This window comes from Dermochelys coriacea, chromosome 6 (genome assembly GCF_009764565.3).
Source record: "Dermochelys coriacea isolate rDerCor1 chromosome 6, rDerCor1.pri.v4, whole genome shotgun sequence".
Classification (NCBI taxonomy): Eukaryota; Metazoa; Chordata; order Testudines; family Dermochelyidae; genus Dermochelys; species Dermochelys coriacea.
In genome coordinates, this window is record NC_050073.1 from 28388350 (window position 1) to 28399638 (window position 11289).

Below are 11289 nucleotides of genomic sequence, written 5' to 3' on the forward strand. Positions count from 1 at the left end.
CTTGTAAATGGTTCTATATACTGAGTAAAGTGACATATCTCGATCTTGCTGGATTTGTCTGTGGCATCTAACAAGTTCATTAAAAGATGAATGCATGGGCCCCGATCTCATGGCTGGAGTCCTATCTCACTGATCATTCTTGTCACTGGGTTTGTGGTTGGAAGAAGGGAAAAAATACCCTTGTTCTTCTGACTTACCATGACACAGGATTCTGTCTGGACCCATTGCTTTTATTCACACTTTATAGCCACCTAGTGATCAACATCTATGGTATTTAATCCATCATTATCTAGATCTGGTCCTTCTTCTCCAAGTGGCTTTGCCTTCATTTACCATGTTGCATAAGCGATACTTTTAAGTGGATAAGTGAGAACCTCCTGCTATTAAATATAGATGAGAGAAATGCTGTTTTGTAGCCCTATTTCATGGAGTGCTGTATTTTGAAGTTAGTTCTCCTCATATTACTCCTTCCCCCACAGCCCAATGCATGCAAGTATTTGATTATTACCTGCTGTTTCAACTTACATCAAATCGGTTAATACAAATCCATTTGCTAAACAACCTTTCAGAAATGCATGGATTAACTGCATAGAAGACTGCAACCCTAGAGCGCACACTGATTCTCTCCAAGTTAAATTATTCCAACTATCTTCCATCCCGCTTGTTTTTTTTCTGGTGTCTCAGTATTACATCTTTTTTCAGAAGTCTCCATTGTTTACCACTACAGCAGCTGATCTCGTTTCAGATTCTCCAATATTCCCTGCCCTAAATACTTCATACTGATCTGCGGCTTCTTTTCGCAAACTCACACCCACGTCCGTCTTTGGTACCCATATTTTGGGGTCACCCTCTAAATATCAAGTCTTTACCCAAGACGCACATAACATTTGCTGGAACTCTCCCATTACCTATTCTTTTGCCACATTTAATTGATTCAAGTTCTATTTTTAACACGCAAGATCCATGTTTGTATGCACTATGTTTGGCTGTACCAGCTTTGGGGTATAAAACACATTCTGATCAGTGCCTTCGTACATGTGAAGAAGAGTGCAGTAACAAGCTCTTCAGTAACCTGGGTCTAAGATGCTGAGTAGCTAACAGCACAAGTTAGGTGAAAAAAGTTGCATTTTTTGTAATAAAAGAATTATGATTTCCGTTAGTGTGTTTCATGCCATACATACTACTTACTAGGCTGCACTTCATTGTCAGCAAAGATTACAACTGGGATAAGCAACAGCATTTTCCTAATTGCTATTACAAAGACTGAATTTTTGTTTTGCTTTAAGTGTTATTTGCGCATTACACTTGAAAATGTGATCTCTACATGATGCATTTTTGATTTTACTCAGGTAACAGCACTTCCTCAAACAAAAAGAATTTAATTTTGGCTGTTCTGCTCTGTTTGTATTATTCACATCATCACAGATTATAATTCTGTGTGCAAGCATGAACTGCAAAGGAAGATTTTAAAATGTGAGAGAAATTGTTTTTGTTTAAAAACACTTCTAAAAAGCAGTACACAACCTGTGGCCCAATAAGAAATAAGGTCAGTCAGCCAAATGTGTCTTATTCAGAGGAAGATTACAGAGTAGCCTTATGCTTCTAATAAAATAAACTCACTAGATTCAACTTACACAGCCCCCCCCCAAAAAAGCAACAGAACACCTTTGAGAGCTGAGCTGCTTCAAAGCCTTTGAAATCCAGAGACCTTCATTTGTTTTTCCAGCATAAGCAATATGCAACCACTTAATACTTTTAGCCACCATCCAGTCATCTGCAAAGTTGCTAGACATGATTTGTAACAGATGCTTCTTATCTACTTCATTTTTAAACTCTAATATGTCGACAAGGAAACCAATCAGACAACTCAATAGAAATCAAAATTTCTATCTTCTAGGTCAGGTTATTTGGAAATTTCAGGAAGCCAAATTGACTGCTGTCTTGTTGGTAAGACTGGTTACGCATTCCAGACATGAAATTTGTAAATAAGACACTATGACTGTCAATTCAGAGTTAAGACTTTATACATTTCAAAGAACTGCAGAGAATGGCAATAAGATTTTTTTATATTTTTTTAAATGAGGAGGAAAAGTCTTGGTGGAAAAAAATCCATCCAAATTTTATTCACCACAACCTGCAGGTCAATCCAGGATTAGGCAAAGTGCTTGTGTTCCACTCCATAAAATTAGACTAAGGTTCTCTGAACTTGCAAATAAATTGGAATGCGCTGATCATGTAAAATACATTATATCTACTGACGATGGTCCTCAAGGTACCTGAAAAAAGTCCACTATAAGCAAAGCTACAGGTCTGATATAATTTTTGAGCAGTATTCTTATGGTTATTTTAATATTGGAAAAGCTCAATGTAGAAATTATGAAACCTACTGGTTTGAAACCACCAGATGTGGGTTACTCTTTAATACTCAGGCTCTTCCTATTCCAAATATTTCCCACTACACAAAATCCATTTTAATACTAGAAGAACGGCATAGGAAGAAATCCTCCCTTTCAACCTGATATTTGAATTACTTAGTTTTAAGTACTATTAGTGTTATATGGATTAGCATCAATTTTGACAGGAGAAAACAATTCCTCTTCTCGTCAAGAACTGAGACACACCTAACATAGCAATATTGCTATTACTGGGTGTCAAAGCATTTAAATTCATAGGGTTCCAGGCAGATTAAAAAATATCCTTCCAAGTTTTCTCCAGTCTGTGAGCCTGTGGAAATTCAGTACCTCCATTCTGCCTCCATATGACACCCTTTGCCTCCAAATGACACTAACTTTTCATCTGTTACAGATCTTTTCGCATGCACAGATATGCTAAAAGCTACCAGAATCCATACTATCTAGCAGCACATACTGGCGGTCACAACACAACTGCACAACACAATGAAGTTCTCCATTTAGAAAATGAATATAAAAGAATGAGCACTCACACCTATCTAAAGGTCAGAATAGCCCTTTTAAAAGAAAATGGCAATCCCCAATATTTAGCTTTGCCATTAACATTACGGTAGCGCCCCCAAAATGCTGTGTGTCACACAAGTCACAAAGCAATGTTTGTTTTCTCGTCAGAAAACTTGTGGTCAAATTAGTTAGTCTTTAAGGTGCCACAAATACTCCTTTTCTTTTTTGCGAATACAGACTAACACGGCTGCTACTCTGAAACTTACCATATTCATCCTAGAAACTACCAGTGACAGAGCCATTAAGTTGCTTGCCCAAGGGCAAATGGCAGTCACATGAGGAAGTCACAGGTTCCCAGACTCCTTGTCTCATGCTCTAACTACTAGATAACAGTGCCTCATCTTTGACTCCTTCCCTAGATTATTGCTCCTTCCTTCATAAGGACAGCTAGCTTTAAAAATAATGGAAGCACATACCAGTGCCCCAAAACAGTCAATCTCTCCTTCAGCTTCATTCATTAAGTTACCTTCCTACAGTAGCACCACCTCTCCCATTTAGAAAGGAGTAAATTCTCACAATTAACCAATGATTCTTTGCCAGAGCAGTTTAGCAGACCTATTGGCTTATTGTAATTATGTTTATAGCTATGAAGAAGAGCAGTAAGATATATAGATATAGATATATATAAAATATGTAAATTAAAAAAAGATGTGGGAAAGGAAGCCTCAAAATTAGATGCAAAATAAAAGCTACTAAAATAAACAGGCTAAGATGGGCAAAATAGAGTCATGTTGTCATTTGCTGGGAAGAAAAATCCAAATGGATAAAAAAAAATAAACTGTTTATACCACATGTTCTTCAGCAAACACAGCCTGAAGTAAATCCTTCTGGGCTAGCTGACTCGTCAGCAAAGCCAGGGGAAAACTAAGATGAAGAGCAAATTTCCCTTGTTATTGGCACAGGGGAAAATATCAAAGGGTGAAGGCAGAACACCCAAACTTGCACACTGTACATATGTGTCGAAGCCATTTACTTACATGTAACGACCGTACTGCATACACTGTGTACAAGCTTAAGGAATCTCAGCCCACCTACCGTCCTCCTTGTCCAGCACCATCATCTCAGGGATCAAGAGGAGTCTGGGTGCAGATGCTCTGTCTCCAGCAGCCTTCACTCAGGGAAGAAGAGAACTAGTCTCTGGGATCACAGATGAGCCACAGCACAGCTGATCGTCCTTTAGCAGCCAGTGAGCTCTAATTACCCAGTTGTCCAGCTTTTAACCTAGATTGCACTCAGTTAGAATTACATTCAGAAATGAAGCACTTTGCAGATACAAAAGCAGTCTCGTCTACTTTTGAACCTCAGAATTGCAAGGAACTAAAACTGCAATTTAGAAAAAAAAAGGGGGAATCAGAGCTGTTTCTTTGGTTCTCACCTTCTAAATGTCTCAATTTGCACAGTGTAGTCTGTTTTAATGTAATTGCATTTGATAGCTCATAACCCTGGCTGCTGCAACTACACAGCTTTCAACCCTTACAAAGTGTTTTCCCTTGGATTTAAGATGAATCTAAATCTCAAATTATATTCAGAGAAAGGGGAATATATCTAAGCCCAGCGACTGCTGCCTCTGTCTCTCAGTTTGTGCGCTTTGCCCACTTGCTCCTGAATAAATGCCCGCATTTCCCAGGGACCCCCTCTTATTCTTCTGTCAGGATTTAATGGTGAATTTAAGCCTTTCTAGCTCAGCAGCACCACCTGCAGTACAGTATCTGTAAATTTAGTTTTAATAGCTAGTGAGTATCTTTAGTGTTTCAAACATTACTAACTTTGCCTCTTTTTAATGCGGTTCATTATCACCAATCAATTTTCATACACAACATACTCTCTCAATATTTGTCTTTATGTACTGCATCTTATACAATTGTGTTTTACTTTCACCTCTCTCTAGATATATATCTGTCTCCAAAGCATTCCCCCCTTTCCTGCTTTGCTCATTTAAAACTTGGAGAGTTGCAAATGACCTGTAAGTTCTAATGGGTTAGAGACTCTCCCTTTCCCTACTAAAACTTAAAATTCCCTGCATAGATTCTAAGACCATAGCCCTGTCACACTGCCTTCTTCCATTAACTCTATTTCACAGATGTGTCATGATTTAGAACTTGATGCAACACTTCTCAAAGCTCATTTTGACCTTGTTTTTCCATGCACACTTCAGAAATTTCTAAAATACACTTTGTGAATTTCAGTACTTCATGCAGGGTTTCTGATAGTACAACAATTTCTACAAATTGAGTGCAGTACTAATCCTTGCCCATTTGCTCTACTTGCTCAGAGACATTGTTGTTGCAGTTAATTCTATACTGGAATATAAACCAACACACTTTCCTCACATGAGTAGCCCTTACTCTCACAAGTAGCCCATTGTCTTCAATCGTGTCAATCAAGATTACAGGATGAGGTCCTTCAATACGAAGTGCAATCTACAATTTCAGGCATGGGGGTTTTTTTAATCCAAGAAAACATTTTTTTTCCTCATTTTAATGATATTTCTCCCTCCCCTTTACATCTGATACAACAGTACTCTTTTAAAGCTTGATAGCAGGCTCAAGTTATATATCCTTAATACCTATTTTTAATTAGATTCCTTATCCTCAGCTCAAATGGCTTTTTCCTTCCCCCTTCATTTCGAATACTTAATCCTAACAGTCCTTGAACATATTTGATGTTAAATATATCATTTTGCATAGAATCATTTTCATCCAGTACTTAAAACTTCTATTCTTCTCCTAATATAGTTTTCAAAGATTGAAATTGTACTTTAGGGTAAGAATGCAACAGCTAAGTAATCATTTATTTTAGCTACTGTAAGTTAAAAAGGAAGGGGACTGCAGGCCAAAGATGTGGTAACTAATGCCTGCTAGTTAAACATTTTTGAATGAAAACTAACATAAAAGTAGAAGTTTCTAATCTAGCATAGGTAAACATCATAACATTTCCTCTAATGTATTGCTAACCTTTATTAGAAAACATATTCCAACTTTCTTTGCATCACAACACCTTACTTTTTACTCTTTTTTTCTACTCCACTGCCCCAAAATAGAAGCTATACTTTTTTCATCTTTGTAAAGAGTATATTTAAAGTAGCTATTTTGGTAATTACATGACGCTTAAGCTTCTTGTCTACATTAAATAGCTGCTGTGTATTACTGTTGACCTTTTTGGTAAATATACATAAGAGTAATTATGTAGCTGTCAAAATTATTATGCATTAAAATGTAGCGCTGTACCAGTATCCATTTTATTCCTGCATTACTTCTACATACCCAATAACTTGGATTCCCTTTTGCAAACTAATAATTCTTGCATTAAACATTCCTTTCACACTTGCTCATTTCAGACACCAGTAAAAAACATACATACATATATATTATATATATTCTGTAACCCTTAAAATACTTTACTAGCAATTAAACAGAATCAGCTACAATTAACCCAATCTTTTGAATTGGTCATATTTGAGAGCTGCTTACTGATGGGGTTTTTTTTTTTTTAGCAGAAGTTCTGCTTTCTACTGTCAAAGCATTAGCAGTAATTATATATTTGAGGAATATCTATAATAATCCTGAGCTTTGTAATTATCGTATTGGACACTGGGCTGGTTTGTTTGTGCAAGTCAAAACAAAAAAGAGAGCTACAGGGCCAAATTGAGCAATGGCACACCAGAATTGCATAGGTGCAAGTCTCTACAGATTTTGGCTCAGAATTTTCTTCTTTAACTACAGCTCTGAAGATTCATTTTGGGAAAACACTGCATAAGTTTCCATTTTAAAATATTTTCTAATATTACATTCTGTTCTATCAGTGAGGTTATATTGCGTCACTTCAGACATATGAACCGATGCTACCTTACAGACACAACTTGGCATGATGCCGCAATTCCTCAACTCAGGAACCTGACAATTTTTTTGTACTCTCCCCCTTTACCCATAGTGATATTTGCAGAGCCCTTAGGAAAGTAGTATTGTCTTTCTGTTGCCCATATTGACACCAAGAAGTGTTTGTGTCAAGGCAGCTTTCCACTTACTAGGCAGGAAACTGATTATTAGACCCTGTGTGATAGTGTCACCCTAAGGCTTGCATACTCCCCTGAAGCCCTCATTGGAACACATACCCTGAGGCTGGGAGAGCAATCTCCTCCAAAACAACAATACGGCTGAACAACCAGCTCTCAGGGATGCAAAAGCAAGGAGCACATTACGACTTCTACCTAACAGGATATGAGCTCTTTGCAATGCCCCAAGACTGCTGGAGGAATGAGGGATTTAAACAATTTGTGATTTCCCACATGGATGCATGCAGCATTCATTAAGCTATCACAGTGCCTTCTTATGTAGAAGAGCTAGCTTTTTAAGATTAAAAATGACTCTGCAAAAAAGAAAAAACAAGTGAATTGGGTATCTGTGATCTTCAACTTTAGGATTTTTAGAAGGTTAAAAAACAAACAAAACAAAACAAAAAAAACAGATCTGTCCGCAGAAGGAGACCTGCTTGAAATAAAAAAAAAAAAAAACAGACCCGTTTTCACTAACAAGGTCTTTCAAGACAAGCAACTGGTATAGCTAGTGATAGCCTCCATTTTATTCCATTTATAACCTGTGCAGATCCAGCATCCTTTTTAACATTCACAACTGATCAAGCAACTGGAGCTCCATCCAAGTCAGGCAGAAAGAGAAAGGAAAGCATAAAATAACCTCCTCATAAAATAGTTTCCTCTCTTAATCTTGCCCTCAGTCCCTAATTCCTCTGACACTTCGAACAGGCATAATTTTTCCTCTCACCATCAACAGTTTTGAAGATTCCCAGACATTACTACAGTTTGTCACTCTGATCTCTACATCAGGGGTTTCTTACTATTCTTCTTTTTAAGTACATCTCATTCCAATTTCCTCCTTACCTTCACCACCATCCCCATTATTTCCTTTTATATCATCGCCATTCATGAGAGCTCCTGGAATGAGGGCTGTTGAGAACTGTCTGGATAATCAACGGTTCTAGTTTCACTTCCTTACACCACCACCAGCCCTGAGCTCCTTATGTTTAACGAGTCTGTCTACAACACGTGAAAGAACCCAAATACCCCCATTAGCAAACCCTCTTTAGATCTCAGTCTTTCCTCCCAGCTCACCTGCTTCCCTTACTTCTGCAGCAGTGGCAGCATCCTGCTGTTAACCCGTCAATCAGATTTAAACAGATACGGGTTGGCAGGCACCCTCTGGCAAAACGTTAAGGGAGATTAAGACATTGCCTAGTTTATTACTACTACTGGAGGACTTCCATGCTGAAAGTAAAAAGGCAACCTTTTCCCCTCTAGTCAAACAAAATTTGCACTGTAACAATTTAAGTTTCAGCGATCGCCTGGTGTAGCTTACCCTCAAAAATGCAATCAGGTGGAAATACAAACCCTCTCGCACATGAGCACTACCAGAAAAGAATTAAGCTTGCTTAACTGTACTGACTATTACTGAGCCCCATGTATCATGGTGTGTGGAGGAATAGATGTGAGAGAGGTTTATTTTTCTTTTTACTGAACATTTCATACCTTTTACTTAAACATTTAGATCAAGTTTTCTTCCCTTTACTCCTCCTCCCCCCCTCCCCGCCAGCATACACACACTCCTCCCCACACGCACACAGACACTTTTGACAGGAGTGTTATACATCCCATTACTAACACTGCATCAGTTTACTTAAGAGGACTCTGACAAACTAAAATACAATAAAGGCCTCTAAATCCACCGATGAACTTAGCATTCAGCTCCCTCCCCACGCACACCTCTGAGCCCCAGTGTGCATTTAACCTTCTAGCTGTTAGAGATTCGACCCCCCCCCCCACGCAGGTGGAGCACACAAGCAGGCATATGATTTTTCCTCATGCCCCAGCTGATTCCATTAAGGCTTGTGTCAAGCAGGCTCTCACCTTGCAGGGGCAGATACTCCAAGACTGAGAGGGAAAGGACACTTCCCGCTGTCTCTTTTATTCTGGTAGTCACCCCTCCAAATTAACCCCCCCATCCACCAGGGGAGAGAAGTTTTATAGTAATTTATACAGGCATACAACACATAGCATTCACTGTAACACTACCAATGGGAGGCTTTTCAGTTTGCAATGTAACTGAAGCTGGCATGATGGTGACAAGCTAATGCCACCTGACCTCATGTCAAGTGACACAGTTATATGCCCCAAGATGTCATGTAGTTCGGAACTGATGACCAACAGCATATTCCCTCATCTGTGACCTCAAAAGCCAGTCACCTCTGTAATGCTCCTATTCCCGTACGTAATATGACTGGCACAGCGTGGCTGGAGATGAAAGGGTGAGGAAATGGTACCAGCAGATGAAGGAGATCAATTAAAAATATCAGTGTTGTGTGACCACAGTTTTCCCCCATAAGAACTTGGAGGAGAGGACCATTTTCTGAGCTGCACAGACTTCTTTCCTCAGCTGTTGCCTATGCTGATGAAGAGCATATAAGATTACCCTTGCCTTGACCCAGTAGCCACCCATGTGCTCATCCCTAAGGCAGAGGGCACTATTTGAAAACACAGTTGTACAGAAAAAGGACAGCAACATACTGCTAGAACCAGTGATGTCCAGGCATATATATGTTGGCTTCTGACAGGCGATCATGCTGACAATGAAATAGTGGTTTCATTTATGGAGAAAATGACACTAGAATAGAATGATTTTAAAAGAATAAAAAAAAGTCAATATGGTGACCTCTTATGGGGAAAACTGGGAGAAGCAATCACCAGGCATAAAAGCAGGTGATCATGCTTTCAGTACTCACTGGTGCTTTGTAAATAAGTTTTAAAGATTGGGGGTGGGGGGAGGATTCAAATGCCTCAGTAGGATAAGCCTGGCAAGAGTTTTTAAGTCTGTTGTTACATCAAGCCTGTAAGGATTGCTTTCAGCTCAACAAAAACCATTACCCCAGCTCTCTGCAGCAAATAACCCTAGACTGCCAAATTTGACAGCGAAGACTGCAGACTAGTGGATGACAGAGATCCGAGTTATCCTCTCCATTCGCCCCGGCCCCAAATTACAAAAAACACTTCCAACAGCACCTTATTGCTCGCTGTCTGTGCGTCTTCAGGATGCAGGAGGCTATTTTGGAGAGTTACCACCAGTCTCTTTCTTTTCTCTTCAGCACCTCTTACTACGTTACACACCAGAATTAATTTCTCTTTAAATTAGCTTACACAGTCTTTAAATCTTGCCTCCAACCCTGCCTCCCTCCCCGCTCCCAAGTGAGTCCAAATGAATTTCTAGCAAGTCTTGACAATAAGCACATGGTTGATCTAAACTTGCATGCCGTCAGCTCTCCCATTTCCACATACACACACCCCCTTTTCTTCGCAGCCTCATTTAAAAAGTAAATCCTTTCCCACAATAAGCCAAGGCGCCCTTTGTGAAGCAGTTTAGCAAAGCTGTGAGCTCTTAGTCATTAACAGCAGGTTTAGAGCCATACGGGGGAAAGGAGCTGGAGGGGAGGGGGGGTGAGGGTGGAATAGGCAAGAGGGTAAACACGACAATAGGAGATAACAGACAGTGGATATGCCGGGAGAATAGCAAATACTGAAACTAATAGATTTAAAGAGGCAGGAAAGCTAATCCAGGCCAGAAAGATCCAGTGCGCAGCACATTCCGTTTGCTAACGAGAGCAAAGAATAACGCGAGTGGGGCAGCAGCAGAAGCAGCAGCGATTTCAAGAAGAGCCGGGGAAGTAAATATCCGACAAATGCGATGGAGTTGAGCAAGGCAGCCCCCCCAAGCCCTCCCTTGGGCACCCCTCCGGACACACACACACACACACGAGCCAGCGTGCTCCGATTTGTCCAGCAACAGCGACATGCACTTGCAGAAATGCCCCCCCTGCAGCTCGCGCTGCCTATCCGGCCGCCGCCACGGCAGAGGACCGGAGCCGGGCGAGCGCGCTCTGGCACGATCTCGGCTTCCTACCTACCGTCCTCCTTGTCCAGCACCATCGTCCCGGGGGCCGCGGGCAGCCGCTGCGTCCGCCGCTCCGTCTCCGGCGTCCTCTCTCCCGCCAGCCGCCTCTGCTCCTTCGCTCCAGGGAGGGGAAAGGGACGGAGGACCGGAGAGTGCTTGCAAAGCGCTGCCGAGCGAAAAATGCACCCGGATCGTCCTCCCTGTTTCCCCCCCGCCAGCTCGCTGGCTGGCTACAGTCGCGCGACTTTTAACCTCGATTGCACGTAGCTAGAATTACATGCAGCAGCACTGAAGAGCTTTGCAAGTGCCCAAGCAATCTTCTCCCCCCCCCCCCCTCAAATGCCAGTTCAGAGATATTATAA

At 40.7% G+C, this 11289-nt stretch overlaps 1 protein-coding gene across 2 annotated transcripts in view; it reads right to left on the bottom strand.

The window, feature by feature from the left end:
- LMO1 (LIM domain only 1) overlaps positions 1–11289 on the bottom strand; it is an 85291-nt gene that overhangs the window by 73651 nt on the left and 351 nt on the right. The window contains exons 1-2 of one of the 2 annotated variants that reach the window (XM_043516592.1): positions 7870–7977; positions 4011–4196 (exon numbers count right to left, since the gene is read on the bottom strand). In XM_043516592.1, coding sequence (XP_043372527.1) covers positions 4011–4035 — 25 coding nt within the window. In that variant the 5' untranslated portion in view covers positions 4036–4196; positions 7870–7977. Of the gene's footprint in view, positions 1–4010; positions 4197–7869; positions 7978–10940 lie in introns of those variants that run through there. The other variant, XM_038404228.2, reaches the window with a different exon arrangement.